This window comes from Acipenser ruthenus, chromosome 31 (genome assembly GCF_902713425.1).
Source record: "Acipenser ruthenus chromosome 31, fAciRut3.2 maternal haplotype, whole genome shotgun sequence".
In the NCBI taxonomy this organism is placed as follows: domain Eukaryota; kingdom Metazoa; phylum Chordata; class Actinopteri; order Acipenseriformes; family Acipenseridae; genus Acipenser; species Acipenser ruthenus.
In genome coordinates, this window is record NC_081219.1 from 8484986 (window position 1) to 8501041 (window position 16056).

At 38.7% G+C, this 16056-nt stretch overlaps 1 protein-coding gene across 2 annotated transcripts in view; it reads right to left on the bottom strand.

Annotated features, from left to right (window-relative positions):
• The window catches only part of LOC117974003 (rab GTPase-activating protein 1-like), a 130764-nt gene that overhangs the window by 19009 nt on the left and 95699 nt on the right, over positions 1 to 16056 (bottom strand). For both annotated transcript variants that reach the window (XM_059005657.1, XM_059005658.1), the window contains 4 exons: positions 11244 to 11369; positions 8157 to 8300; positions 4949 to 4990; positions 4415 to 4543 (listed from right to left, as the gene is read on the bottom strand). In XM_059005657.1, coding sequence (XP_058861640.1) covers positions 4415 to 4543; positions 4949 to 4990; positions 8157 to 8300; positions 11244 to 11369 — 441 coding nt within the window. The remainder of the gene's footprint in view (positions 1 to 4414; positions 4544 to 4948; positions 4991 to 8156; positions 8301 to 11243; positions 11370 to 16056) is intronic.

The following is a 16056-nucleotide window of genomic DNA, read 5'->3' on the forward strand; positions in this document are numbered from 1 at the left end:
CGAAAAATAAAACAGCAGCTCACACAAGCCATCCCATCAATGTCATCCATGCAGTGATGTGAGAGATTGTGAAGAGCATGGAGTCATTACAGAGAATGTTAACTACATTCAGCGCCCAGTGAATAGTAACACGACTGTATTTATCATGGGGTTTTGAGTACACTTAACTAGTGCCAGGTCAGTGATATCATACTGTAAATCTTATCAAAATCAACTGCACCGTATGCTGCCGATTGGCAACCCAGGCACACTGTAGGGATCGGTATTTATACTCTTGTCACAATCAAGCTTCATAAAAGGACCTAATGAGACATTCTCACCAAAACAGACTGCACCACAAAGTGGTAGTGGTCCATGCTTCCAGCTACAGTATGTCTTTTAAAACAAGCAATTTTACCAAATGCATTGACACAATTTGAAATGCTTAATTTGGAAGTTGTCTCACTCACTCAGAGAGCAATAAGCTGAAGATCTGTCCGTCCAATTAAACCTAAGCAAGCTAATGGACCCTTGAAGCAGGGCACAACCTTGTAGGTCTCTGCCTGGACAAACAGTGCTTTTACTAAGGGAGACATTGAGAACTGGCCATTTGCTCATTTATTGAAGTATCTAGCCTCTTACTGTACAGAGAGATAAAGAAGAAAAAAACAGGCCTGTGTGGCAATGTTATATTCATTTCTTCAGGAGCCGAGACATGGTTTCAAACAAAAATTGTAATTAAAACATGTATTTTTGACAAATACCTAGAAATCATATCAAATTAAATCAATGCCGAACTGATATGCTACTTTATAATTTTTTTTTTTGGAGCCCTATATATTAATTAAAAAAGAAGAAATTCTGTGCGTAATGCCTATTTTACCTTCTGATAAGAAAATGAAACAGTATTCAGACTAGCTTGCTGCCTCACTCTGCAACACAAAGACCCACTGTTTCTAAGGGTCTTTTAAGCTTGGAAGGCACTTTTTAATGTTATAGTCCATTTCCATAGCACAAGAGCTCTATGATGTGATGTTCCATCAAGGTTTAAAAACAATGCACTATAAACATTCTGCTGTGCCAGCTGCTCTTGTAAAAAGGCTGCCAGGTGTGTCATGGCTAAGGGTCTACCTAAATCGCAATTTCGCAGAAATCGTGAAATTGAGGGGTCACCGCGAAATTCACCTCTTTTAGGGGCCAATGCATACAAGTACGGAGAGGAAAAAAAAATAAATCTTGTTTAAATGAACTACACACAAGGCAAGCGACGCAAAGTACGTACCTTCCTTCTGTAGATAGCCCTTTTTTATTCCTTTGCCGTCCTGTGTGCATTTCACTTAACCACTTCAACACCATGACGTACGCACGTACATCAATTGAAAACCCACTTACAGTACCATGCCGTACGTGCGTACGTCATGTTTCCCATTCTATTCTATGATCTGTTTCTCAGTCTAGCGTTTCGGGTTTCATTCTCTAAAGCAGTGCTAGATCTGTGGAATGAGCAATGGAAGTTGGGGGAAGGTCAGGTGACATTTTTATCCAATTGCGTGTCATGTAGCAATTCCAGTCTGTAGCTGTGGGCATTTAGAAGGCTGAGATATATTGCAGGAAGCCATTCAGCTTTTACAAGTATATATATAGTGTTTTAAATTATTATTATTTTTATTTATTATTAGTTTTACTTGTTTAGTTATAGTTTATATAGTTTTTAGCGAAAGCTAAACATGGCAACGTACGTGGTCTTTCTATAAAGAGCAACGGGAGTGAAGTTGGTTCGGAGGATTTCGATACCAGCGACAGTGATGCTGACTTATCACTCAGCGATTATGATGAAGAGGATGTGGAGCCAAGAACAGTACAAACTGTACAAACAGAAGAGCATGCAGCTACTTTACAGGTAAGCCAGCTGCAAACGGGAAGCTGGTTTGAAATGGCAGTGCTGTGACAAAATACTATCAAAACACAGTGCTGGGTACAGGCAATGCAGCAGCCAGATCCATCACAATGCCTGCGCAAAGTAGCTGTGTACATGCATTTGTGACTATCCCTCCAACACAAGCGAAGCAGACACCGTAAAAAAGGTACAGAGTCTGCTACGAAAATGAAAACAAAAGAAAAGACAAAATAAAAATGTGCAGTGGTTGGGAAGGCAACCCCGGGTTCTGTTGTATTGAACATTTCAATAAATGGCACAGAGCAAGTCGATACTGGCACACTTTTTGATGATGTTTAATTTTTATTTGATAATTACTGTTTACTGATTATTACTGTTATTATCGTTATTAGCAGCGTTTTTGTTTTCATTGTTAAAAAAACAACAACAAAAACAACATTTTTATCTCTATATTGAATATAAAAAATAAAAAAAAAACAAAAAAACGTTTTTATCTTTATATTGAATATGGGTATGTAGTACACAGCAGCATAAAGGGTTAATGAAAAACACAGTTTAAGTAATTTATTTGTGTTTTATTTATCATATGTTAACATTTTATAGCAATTACAGGTTTGAAAACATTATTATTTTCAAAATCTGGTACCTGGGAAGGGGTTTCATTTTTACATCTGGAGTTGAAGTGGTTAAGCAAAAAACAAACAAACAAAGTACGTCCACAAAATAACATTTACAAAAAAAAGCTCCAAAGCGGTTAACGTTCTTGTTTACTATTCAAATGACAATGAAGTTTTAATCAGCCTATCAGTGCTTCAGTACTGCTTTTCTGTGACCTGTACTGTGCAGTAGGGGGTGGGACAAAGTCAGTGCTGCATTGTTTTGATTTAGGTTGCTAAAATCTAGTTTTCAGCATTGGAGGTAAAATAGTAGAAATGGAAGACAAAGCAAAAAAAGCAAAGTATATTTCGGGGATTGATCTTGTCAAGATATTTCCCAAAGAAACTGTACATGCATATGGACGTAATTGTTTTGCACATCTTGTAATGTGCCTTTGGAGAAAATATGATCGATCGCTATTTAGCTTCAGAATCACACATTAAACGAAAGGCTCCTACAGAGGCTGCTGAACAGAATGTAAAATAAACAGCTTTCAGAAAACAAACTGGAAAGTCAGCCCAAACAAAAAGTATTCCTGTCGGCAACTTAAATCAGTACTACAATGATCTAGCACAGCCACCTCGCTTCAACCTGCCGCTTACTTTTTAAACGCAGTTGGAATTTTAGACCCGAATAGCCAAGTTTTCTTTGTTTTGACTCTGTACTAATAACATAAATTATTGGATGGGACAAATAACATGACAACGAACGTGCTGCATATATTGCCTTTATTAAAGTATGCCAGATGCCCTTGGGTAAACGAGTTTTGGGGCTATTTCTAATCGATTTCCACATCTGTATAACTTGGCAAAGCTTTGCCTTAACTTCCAACCAATTCAGTGGATGCAGAACGTGCAGTCTCAATGTATGGGCAAGTCAACTGCAGGGGGATGCTGCATACTTGCCTTTAACAAATGACAGCACTCTGTTTTAGTAAGGAAGCAAGTACCACTATTTTTAGGCTTTATAGTGTTCTGAAATACTGTCTACTTAGGTTTATTTAATATTTAAACAGGTCCGTGAAATGTCAGCGAAATCCTAATTTTACTCCGCAACCTACCTGTGAAAAATATGTAAATTTACTGCGATTTAAGCAGACCCCTAGTAGACCCCTAGGTAGGTTTTCAAATTTATTTTTGCTAAGATCATCAGACCATGTGGAGACCGAAGGAGGGAGAAAGCATTGCAATGGAAGGCCAGACAAGTTTCATGCTATACTCCATTCAAACCTATTTATTTGGTCTTTAATGTGGACCCTTTTCTCAAACAAATGAAAAGTTTTCCAATATATTTTCTGCAATGAAAAAAACAAATGTAACATTATACATCTACAATAAATCCTAAAAGAAAAAAAAAACAAAAGAATACTTTAACTACTCCGGCATGCAATTAAGTTTTTTTAATTCAGGAGAAATGGGGGCACATCAGTGCAGTTTGCAAGCATACACTCCGCAACTAGGTTGCTGGAAACAAGGTAGAACTGTGTCCAAAAAACAAGGAAAATAAGCTTATTCTGGTGGAACACGGGTTCCCCCTGCTGTCTGGCTCAGTGATCAGTCAGACATCCAGAAACTATGCAAGTAATGTTTCAGCATGTAAATGAACCAGTTAAGCATGTTAAGGACATTATCGTGGTAACTCTCCCCACTGGCAGATAATGTCACAAAGATCATTTTTATTCTTGTGCAGTAGGTGCAGCACATACTGTTACCAGGTCAGTCTAATGCAACATTCTGAACACAAGTCACTTCATACAATCATATTTCAATATTAATGTCTAAACCAGCATACTTAAAAAGTAAATACAAGGCTTCACCAGGCAGCCATATCTGCCCTCCACCACCTTGCTTTTCTAACAGCAATCCGAACAACAGGCTTTACCTTCATGCTGCAGGCCAGCTCCATCAGCTTTTTGGCATTCTCCTCGGAGCGGTATCTTTTGGGGACTGGAACACGGAAGAACTTTAACGCTCCTTCGAAGTCCGTCAACAGCAGATCATCTCTTGAAGTCTAAAAATATACAATCAGCAATGTGTACAGCTAAGAAATACTGTGCTAGTAGAATGCTCCTCCTTGTTCTTTAGATATCACAATGGCCGATTTGTAAGTCTGGGCACAGCCAGGGCTTTAGCTTACTCGCACTGGGAAAAGTTTGTGCCCTGCATGGCGCTGACATCACTGCTCCCATTCTAATCAGATCCTTTCATTAGCTGGCTCCAGGATATCATAACAATGATACTTAAATGCTGTGGTTTGACGAGCCGGTTGCTGTGCTTGAGTGCTGGGTCATTTTAATATTCTTACTTTGTTTACAGCTGTATGCCTGGTCAAATAAAATATTACCCTGACAGTACAATCTGCCATAACTAGAAATACTGAACATTTATATGGTAGTTTAACAGAACAGCCACTTACTTTCAGTAATGCAAGTGCTACATTGAAGATCACGCTTATCCCCTGAAAGAAAAACATAAGAAAGGTTACAAAATATTTGATCAAAGGGGCTCCCGAGTGGCGCATCCGGCAAAGGCACTCCGCGTGGAGTGCAGGAAGCGCCCTATAGCCTGGAGGTCGCCGGTTCGAGTCCAGGCTATTCCACTGCCGGTCGTGGACGGGAGTTCCCAGGGAGTGGCGCACAACTGGCTGAGCATCGCCTGGGTGGGGAGTGCGTAGGTCAGCCAGGGTGTCCTCGGCTCACCGGGTGCCAGCGACCCCTATCGACTGGCCAGGCGCCTGCGGGCCTGCCTGTAAGCTGCCCAGAGCTGCGTGGTCCTCCGATGCTGTAACTCTGAGGTGGCTGCATGGTGGGCCTGCAGAGTGAAAAGAAGTGGACGGCTGGTGGCACACGTTTCGGGGGACGTGTGTGTCCGTCTTCATCTCTCCCAATTCCGTGCAGGAGTGGTAGCGGGGTTGAAATAAAAAAAGAATTAGGCTTTCCAAATTGGGGACAAAATGAGAAAAAATCATTGCTGATTCCAAAGTAAAAAAAAAAATATATATATATATATATATATATATATTTGATCAAAAATAGAAAAAGAGGATAAAGAATAAAATTAGAAATGAAGGGAACAAAAACAAAGAATCCTCGGGGGCATAATCAGTGGGGAATGTCATAATATACTGAACAGTTTGTGAACATAAAGTAAGATTAATATGCAAAAAGGATCTGTATCAATGATATGTTCAGATGTTAAATCAAAGTGGCAGTTCATTTCTAAAGGGTTAGGTCTCTAGCATACAGAAAGCAAAAAGTCAGATGATCCCAACATGGCAGCCATGTTAGGTAACATGCCGAAGTAAAGGTTACCATTAAATGTTGCCCGAAGAGTTTCCATCGCACTAAAAATATGAAGCTATACTATACATAGTGTTCTGGTGCTGGGCAGCAGAGTAAATTGGCAATGGGAATATTTTCACCTTTAGGCTGCTGCTGAATCATTATGCCTGGGTTGCTTGCTGCGGCTGGTTGGGGCTGGCAGTTAGTAATTATTTAATTTTAAAGAATGGATGTTGGGATCAATGCCATTTTTTCTGAAGGTCTAGTTTACTGTGGCCTGATTTCATAAAACTAACATAGTGATTGGCTGTTACTGCCATGTGGATGGAGTCTTCGGCCTCCAGTGCTTTCGATCCAGCACCTTACACTTTAATCATCATAACTAATAAGAAAAGGAAGGTTCTTATAAAGACAGGTATTATAAAGACAGCACAAAGTATTGAAACAGCATGTTTTTGTGAATGTTTATTAGCAATCTACCAATGTTGTAGATCTCAGCTGTTTAGTACTGTGTGTAATGCTAAACTCCCCATCTAATCTAGGTTCAGTAATTTAATCTAAATGAGTTAATGAGGACATCAAAGCAATCCCGACAAGGCAGAGGTGTTCGTTACAGCATGTGGTTTGATTTAGAACAGAAACATTTCAAAGTGACAGAGCAGAAATGAGGGCCAGTTGTCTCTCACAAAGCCAAGGCAGACCAAGTTTCAATTTCAACAAGCGAATTGAAGGGCAGTGCTCAGCAGACCAGCCTATTACTCCAGCCTAGGTGGGGCCACACAGTGAGGAATGCTCAGATCCATCAAAGTCAACTCAAATAAGGACATTATTCTGTCACTGCAGGATCTGTGCATTCAGGCAGACAAACCAGCAAAGAACGAACAACTTTTACATGGGTTTAAGAGAAGCAATTCAAAGCCAAATGGACTTTTCTTAAAACCCCTTTGTGGAAAAAAAAAAAAAATATATATATATATATATATATATATATATATATATATATATATATATATATATATATATATATATATATATATATATTATATATATATATATTTTAAAAGCCAAGTTTCTTTGAAATGCCTTGCTTAATAATGTTAAATACAATGAAAAGCCATCAGCATCATCTTGCATCCACCATAAACTGTATATTTCCTAGCTCTGAGAAACATTACTATTCCCTGTTTTAATGGCAGGGTGATAAAGAAGTTGGAACCCTAAGTACATGTCGGAACCTTCAGAGTCTTGTTTTAGAATAGCACCACTATGTGGTAAACTATTGAAATTTTTTCAGAATTATTTTCAATGAGAATATAATAATTATATTATTTTGTTTTCATACATGCCCCAGCTCTAATTATTTATTCATAAATTGAACAGTTTCCACATATTTACTAACAGCACAGTATTGCTAGTCTTCAAATGATACTACCCCTTCAGATCTTTAGTCTATGAAAAAAAAGACTCCCCTAGAGTATGATAGCATGGCTGTTAGCTGATTAAGTGTGTATCCCTCCCACCCTCCACCTGAATGTACAGCATGTGGAATAACTCCCTGTAACAAATATCACATGGATCAGAAGCTACAGCATGCACTGGTCCAAATAATCAGAGGACAGAACTCTTCCCTAAACAGTTAATCTAAAAAATGAGTGCAAAGGATTGCCTGCACCAAGCTTAATCACTTCTGGATAAGCGGTTCTAAAGATATGGGCAAGAATGTGTGTGTGACATAAATAGATATATTCATCTGATCACCGCCACTGTTTAAATAATTAATTGAGGGTCCAAAGTTATGAAAATCAAACATCCAACAGTGAATTAAATTATGAAAAAAATTCAGGAGGGTTCAAATTTTATCGATTTACTAAGATATTTAGATCTAGTGCTGTTCAGATCAATTAAAGAGACACCATAAATTAGCTAACCGTAAGGTGCACAGTAACCCTGAGCGTGGGGCCTGTCCAATTAAAAGTAGTTAAAAGAAGACATGTTTTAATGGATTACATGAAATGACATATTTCATATGCCATTTTCAAAAGCTGGATATTAAGTACATGCGCTTCTACGATAGCTCAGACTCTAGGAAATTCATACCTTGTGGGTTTTCTTTAAACAAGACTGAATTGGTCTGTTGAAACCCTAACAAAAAATATATTAACTGATATTTATTGTTAGACCAACATTTGTATAATTGCGTTTGATATTTCTGCTTTAACAACCCACGAATAAAATGAAGCTGCATGCATCACTACTTTCTTTGCAGAACTTTGGGAAGGTTAATAACCTGCTCTATGATGTGTCAATACCAAGACTGAGGTTACCCTGGGGTTTGTAACATACCTCACAAAGCAGGAAGTCGATGATGTGGAAGACCATGTAGAGAGGGAATTTAGCAGTGAAGAGAGTGAGGAACCACTGGGAGGCATACATGTGCGCTTCAAGGCTGATATTCAAGAAGTGATTGTACAGGTCTGGAATGTACTCCTGAACACAAAGAGACAAGGGACATAGCAAGCGATATCCATGCAGACTTCAAAGTTCACTCATTGAATTACAAGGGCATTCTCCTACAGTTAAGATGTTACAGGTAAACAATGGATGTACAGTATTCTAGAAAAGCAACATTATCCATTTAGAATTAACATTTTTACAAGGACATCAAATAAGGATAAGAGGCAGACTAAAGTCATAACATATTACATTGTTTTATTTCATAAAGAAAAAAAACACATTTCACATTAAAATGTATACCAACAAGGAATTAAAACAGGTATAAACATTACTATTTCATGTTTTAAATTATTTAGAGAGCACCAAGCTTGATATACTAATATATATAATTGACACAAATAAAGAAAGACAGAAAATGTCAGGTTATAGGCCTATTGTTGCTATAAACATTTCTCAATTATGTTTTTGTAGCCCACTGAATATAAACTGATAACCTGATTTTCACAGTAGTCACAGTTAAGTCTATAAAATAAAACAAACAATAATAATTTAATTTTACAATTTAAAAACTCCTTTTGTAAACTAAAATAAAAATACTGTTTATTGACCCATCTGGGGATAAAATAAACTACAGTCCTCTTGGGGAACATATGAGCAGGTATTTCTGTAAAATACACCATGTCCCAAACAACCATGAAATCAAGGGAGCACAGATCTGGCATGGAAACAGCATCTGGTTCCTGAATATCAATCAACTGTATGTAATTTACATGTAAAAATTAAAAGTGTGATTTAGGTGGGCAGGTGAATGGACAGGTACCTCCATACAGATTCAGATACTGATTTTTTGCTGAAGAATTACAAAGTTTTATCACAATTGTTCAAATAATTTTTATACAAGTGTTAGGAGATCTAGCATCAACCGATTAACTTTTTCACACACAATGTTGCAGAGTGATTATTTATTTATTTGTTTTTAGAATCTACCTTGCATTTATTCAAATCCAACGATAATTATGCTAAGTTGCTAAGCAACAGCGGTGCTTGCTCCAAGGAAAGTAACACTCTGTTTAATTTGAACGGTCTAAGAGTGCTGTGGTTATTTCACTCATGAGGATGGCCATAAACATCTCGGCCAACCTCATTCATGGAATAACGAAGGACTGCATGAACGTTCATGGTCTATCCTCTTCTATAAAAACCAAGACAGGCATCTTCATATATCCTCAGAGTTTAATTACCGAATCATTTTATCCTTTAAAATAAAATACTGTACATTTGAGTATGTAGAACCAGACGTTTACATCGGTACAGACGTACCTTGGAGGGTATGATAATTAAATGAGAAGACTGATTTCTGCCACGCAGTGATAGGGAAAAGGCTGTGCTCTACTTAGCAACATCGTCTGAAACATTAACGAGATCTGATTTTCAAAATTAATTAAGATAGTATCTCTCTTACAGCACCGTGAATATATTTACTGCCCGCATCATGATTCCGATGGCAGTGGAAAGAGGTTGAATCTGCACAGATGCATTAGCATTACATTTAATTTTATTAATTACTGTCTGTCCACTCCTGCGGCTTAATTTTATTTTCTAACATGTCATTCTCTTTTTCTAGGTAGTCTCCATAAGGAAGCATTCTTATTTAAAAACGTCTCTACATTTTTCCAGTACATTTAACATGGCAAAGTAGTCTATGTCAAATTATATTTTTTAAATGGGTGCACTGCCTCTTCTAACTCAATACCACGAGCTGTTTAAACTCAATTTCCTCTCTTTAAAGACACATGGGAATGGGAAGCCTATTCTCAAATGATACAACTTACCACTGCTATTAAGCCCTAATTAGTACATTCCTTAATGTGTATAATACGGCACTCCACTCAACTATTAGCAAGCCTGCTTTCATGCAGGATTAATAAAACATATTTGCAATTAACAGAAATGTCATTTGCATATTTATTATAAAGCTAATAAATGTACAATCGCTCCACTTTTAATTTAAAAGGCTGGCGGCTTACATAGCGTTGTCTCATTTCATTTAACCACAAAACAATTGAAAAAATGTATTCTAATATTCTAGTTGGTTTAATTTGCTTGCAATACTGGATTACTGTATGAGTAGATAAGGATTCAAATAACTGACTGTTCTGATAAAGCCAAGCTTTATCTGAGCTCATTTACTGGTCATGCTTCTGTTTAATTGTCCCCTTTAAATCCATTTATTTATAATGGCTGGGAATCAAGCCCTCTACCATGGACTAATTTCAATTACAAATGCTTTTTATTTCCTGCAGTGACTATCATCAGCCACTAGAGGGGGGTCATCACTCTATTATGACTACTGTAAGGTATGTTATATAAATTAGCTTTTGTAGGCATGCAACATATATGACAGAGGAATATGCACATATGCAGATTAATTTAAAACTGCAAAGTCCCATTTTTATTTATATAATCTGGTTTACAAAACACGTAGCCTTCTGTGTACTTTATTAAAAAGCAGACTCTGCTGACAGGCTTTGAGCCAAAAAAGCTGCTTCTAATTACAGCAGTAGAGGGTTATAATTGACATTTTAAAAGGAAACACCTATAGATTCATATTTTCAAAGACACAACCTTCTTAATGAACCTGCAGGATGAACTATGTTTAAAAACCTGTACATGTTCTAGTTTGTATTCAATTGTATTCAATTTAAATGACCACACATTTTGCCAGTGTAGTTGTGTTTATAGGCCATTGTAACTGTTCATTTAAGGAAATTCCGGAGTAAAAGGTGCACCACTTTTGTTTACAATGATATGAATATAAATATACAAAAGATTCTTCAATAAGGGACATCCTTTCTCTAGAACAGCTGGGCATTGTCAATGCCTGATTTAAACAAAAAGTGACAACAGACTGAAACCACAGTGCTAAATCCAGTCATTCTGTGGCATGATGACAGTTTTATTGGTATTCACACTCACCTGCATGAGTTTCTCCAGCTGAAAGAATTTGCAGTGCAAATCTTCAAAATTTTGTTTGAAAAGTTCCCTGAGTCCATAATCAAACATAATCTTGACCAGAACACTGAATGCCTGCTCTTCAGGCATCTGGAAGACAAAAAACAGCAGCAAGTGAAAATGATTTCAAGGAAGCAAGTGTTTTTCTGTTATTCAAGCTTTACTGCTGCCAGGATGATTTCACACTGCACAACCATAATACCTCCTTTATTTGCACAGATTAAAAAACACACATTTTTTATCTGTGCAAAATAAAGGAAATAATGAAAGTAATAACATGTTTTCGTTTTCTCTTTTTTTCTTTCATGTATACAATCTACAGGGGTTGACACTGAAAAAGTAGTTGAAACATGTCATATAATTTATTAAAGTTTCTTTTTGTATCATGTGCCCAGTCCCTGACCACATTCCAGCGCCTCCTTAAGACTCACCTCTTCAAACAGCACCTGTAGAACTCCTCTGTTGTATCCTGGGACACTATCACCCTTCATTAAATGTGCTTTATTTTGCTCTTATCTGCCCCCTATTTTACTGCATTTAATCCTGTACTTCAGAATATTGTAATCTGCCAAGTGTTTAACCTGTAGTATTTTGTACTTAATCATATCCTGATGTAACTATCACTATTATCTGCTGTATTATTGAATTGTGGTTTGTCACACTTGAACAAAAGTTATTGTATTTCTTGCTCTTATTGTATTACTTGTATTGTAACACTTGAATGTATTTGCTTGCGATTGTAAATCGTCCTGGATAAGGGCGTCTGCTAAGAAATAAATAATAATAATAATAATAATGTGAAATGCATGTGGGAAACAGCAGCATATTCACAGCCCTGGAAGCTACCATTAAAGCAACAGTAAGTCAGATGACCACTGGACAGCCAATATGGGTTGTGGTGGGTTAAGGTATGCGGGAGTTTCTTTGTGTCAGAGTCTGAGAACCAAATTACATTCTTTCCCTTATGGGATCTCTCACCCACTCTGCAACACATGAGACTGTTTCTGGATCGCCATCATACTCCTACTTGATTAAAACAAACGTCACTCCTACGCTGACAATTTTCTGGGAAAGAATATGCCGAATTTATAAAAACAAAAACAAAAACAAAAAACAAGAAAACAGATGCTTGTTAAGGCTGGTCTGAGTATTTGGTTCATACTGGGGCACAATACCGAACAACAAAGACTGAAACGCCCATACTATTCATAACATAAATAGAATACTTTCTGTTTGTCAAGTGACAATTGTGGCACCTTCAGGGTAATTTTAGGGATGGACACAAAAAGAAAAGAATGTACATATCTATGAAATGGATCCCCTTGATTTTGTTTTTACTAATACATTGTTTAAAAATATACTGTATTCTGAAGAAAAGTTTCTAATGGGAATAGTGATACCTTTATGTTATTATCATAACCCTGGTTCCCTGAAATGGAAATGTAACCAATACCGCATGGGTATTTACCTTCTGAAGACCAGAAACCTGAATAAGATACAGCAAAGCTGCTCAACGAGCCTGTGACGCAGTCATGTCCCGTCCCCGAGGACATAAAAACACTACGCTCACAGATCTAAATGTCATTTTTCCTTCAAGCCTGCTGCAATCATGGACGCAGCGACCTTGAAGGTTAATAGTTACATTTCTATTACAAGGAACCAGGGTTATGAAAATAACCTAACTTTCCCTTTGAAGTACAAAATGTAACCATTACTGCATGGGTAAGTGTACCAAAGCCGTCGTAAGCACAATATTGCAGAAGGACTGGAATGCTACAAGGGTAAACCGAGAGGCTGTCTTGTGCATTACCATACGGAACCCCAGTAACAAGTAGATAGGGCAAAAAAAAGGAGGCAGAAACTCTCCTCTATGCCTGTCCACTGAGAAGCCACCCATAACACTCTAGTTCCAAAACCAGTGTTTTGAGGATCCATGACATTAAGTCTGTAGAACCTAGTAAAGGTATGGGGAGCAGTGCTGCATTGTAAATGTCCTTGACAGATGCACCCTGGAATAAAGCCCACGAGGTTGACATGCCTCTGGTGGAATGGGCAGTGAGCTTTTCTGCAGGGGGCAAGTTTGACAGCTCATAATCAGTCCTGACTGTGTCTGCTATCAAATTTGGACAGACATCCTGTCAACGTAGTACGCCAGGGCCCGCACTGGGCAGAGCATATGGAGTTGTCGCTGTCGACATGAAAGGAGGTGGACGGAAAGCTTCCAATTCCACAGACTGGTTGACATGGAATGCTAAGATCATTTTCGGCAAAAAGGCGGGATTGGTACGGAGCATAATTAAGCAATGTAGAATGCCTGCATTTCACTCACCCGCTTTGTGGAGGTGATAGCAAGCAAAAAAGCCACTTTAAGCAATAAATATTTCAGCTCAGCTGAATGAACGAATGGTCTCAAATGAGTTCATTAAGCAACACGTTTAACCTCCAGCGAGGAACAATGTCCTTCATAGGCGGCCGAAGCCGCCAAGCTCCTTTCAAAAATTGACCCCCCAAGAAGTGAGCTCTGGGGAGCCAAAATGGCTGCCAGATAGACCTTTAACATGGAGGGGGATTTCCATGGGCCAGGTCGTGAGGTCGAACCTATGACACCACATCTGAAAACACCCCACTTGTACCCATACTGTGAACATGTGGACGGTGCTCTGGTATTCTGCAGGGTGTTAATGACCCTATTAGAAAGCCCCAGATGGCTCAAATGCAGCCATTCAGGGGCCAGACCTAGAGCTGCAGCCTCGATGGGTCGGGATGCCATAAGGTCCCCCGTGCCTGACTGAGCAGGTTGCAGCACTAGGGCAGTCTCCTCAGCTGGCTGCTCAGGAGCTGCATCAGGGTTGAAAACCAGTCTCCTGGGCCAATAGGGCTACTAGGAGCACCTTGGCCTGGTCCTGCCTGATTTTCTCCAGACACAGAGGGAGCAGGGCGAGGTATGGGAAGGCATATAACAGTTGCCTCAGCCACTGGTGTGTCAAGGCATCTACTGACAGCTGGTCTCCGCCTCCTATTATGGAGAATCAGAGGGGACAGTGGGTTGATTCCTGGGAGGCAAAGAGATCTATCTGCTCTCCCAAACCTCTCCCAAATGAGGCTCACCACCTCGGGGTGAAGCCTCCACTCTGAGGTCCGCCGCCCAGTTTGTTAGTGAGAGGAGGTTCTCGTGTGTCCAGAGCAAAAGCTTGAGGGCCACGCGATGGAGACTGGTGGTTGATGTAAGGGCAGGTACACTGCCTGCAGCTCTAAAACATTGATGTGGAGACCCTGCCAAGTGGGGTTCCACACACCTTGTGCACCCCTGCCATTCCACACAGCGCCCCACCCCAGGCTGGACATGTCCATGGTGACAACCTCCCTTCTGGTGACACTGCCCAGTGCTACAGCGAGGCATGGATGGGCAGGCTGTTTCCACCAAGAGAGCACCTTTAGACAGTGACAAGACTGTAACTAGGCAGCTGCGGTTCAACGTGGGTTGAAAAAAATTGCTGTTCAACCAGGCCTGCAGAGGGCGCATGCACAGAAGACCCAATGGAAGGGTCTGGGAAGCTGCTGCCACCAATCCCAGAAGTCTGGAATGTCCCTACCACGAGCACCCTGTTCAGCTGAAAGAGCTCTAAACAGGCAGCAATTCTCTGCACTGTGTCATTTGACAGTGGACAGCATGGCCCTGGAATCCAAGCACACTCCTAGACAGGAGGCTGTCTGAGAAGGCATGAGCTGGCTCTTCACATGATTCACCGTAAGGCCCAACCGCTGAAGCATAAAAACTATGTCACAGGTTCGTCGAGCAGCTTTGATATATCTTATTCAGGTTTTGGGTCTTCAGGAGGTAAATACCCGTGCGGTAATGCTTTCCTTTAACACGCAAGTTTAAAGCGCTACATTTTAACATTTGACACAGATTTTACCTGTCAAATGTTTTCTCTATTTTTAAAAACACTGCTGAGTTCTTTCTTTTGGATATCAAATATATAGTGTGTTACTTTAGCCAAGCTTCCACAATATAGGTTAATTACATTATTAATTGTATAATTAGTATTTTGTAATATACTTGTACTTACTAGAACTGAAGTCACTGTATTTTATCTTGTTCTAAATTGTATTAATACTTGTACTGTGATTCTTGAAATGTATTTGTTTACGACTAAGTCGCCCTGGACAAGGGCGTCTACTAAGAAATTAAATAAATAAATAAATAAATAAATAAATAAATAAATAAATAATAATAATAATAGGGAAGTTCCACATAAATAAATGTAAATGGTCTACACGTAAGCCTTCATTTATTTTTATTTTTTTTATAGAAATGACACACTATGTCTATGCAATTACTAAATTAAGGAACACAAAAGCAAGTAAAACCTCTGCTTTATTTAAAACATATTTTTCTTTATAGTTATGTAAAACTGCTTTTGCCCTGAAATCTTTTTTGGACCCCTGGCAAGCAACCATTGTACATTTTTTTTCTATTTATTTATTTTTTTGTCTAATGCTATTCTATGTAAATATTTTGTTGTGTTAATAACGCATTTAAAAGAAGATAACCCTATGGATCAGTGGTACAGTAGAAATCTGTCACTTTTGAAAGCCACTGCTGCAACACATTGCCAACAGTTACAGCAGTCAGCTTAGGATGCCAAGCTGTTACAAAGACAGTAGGGTTTATTCCATTGATTTAAACTGCTGATGATCCAAGTACTGCCAGTATTTAAATAATGAAAACAGGCCACTGGCAGAAATACTCTAGAGCAGGGTGTCCACACTTTAT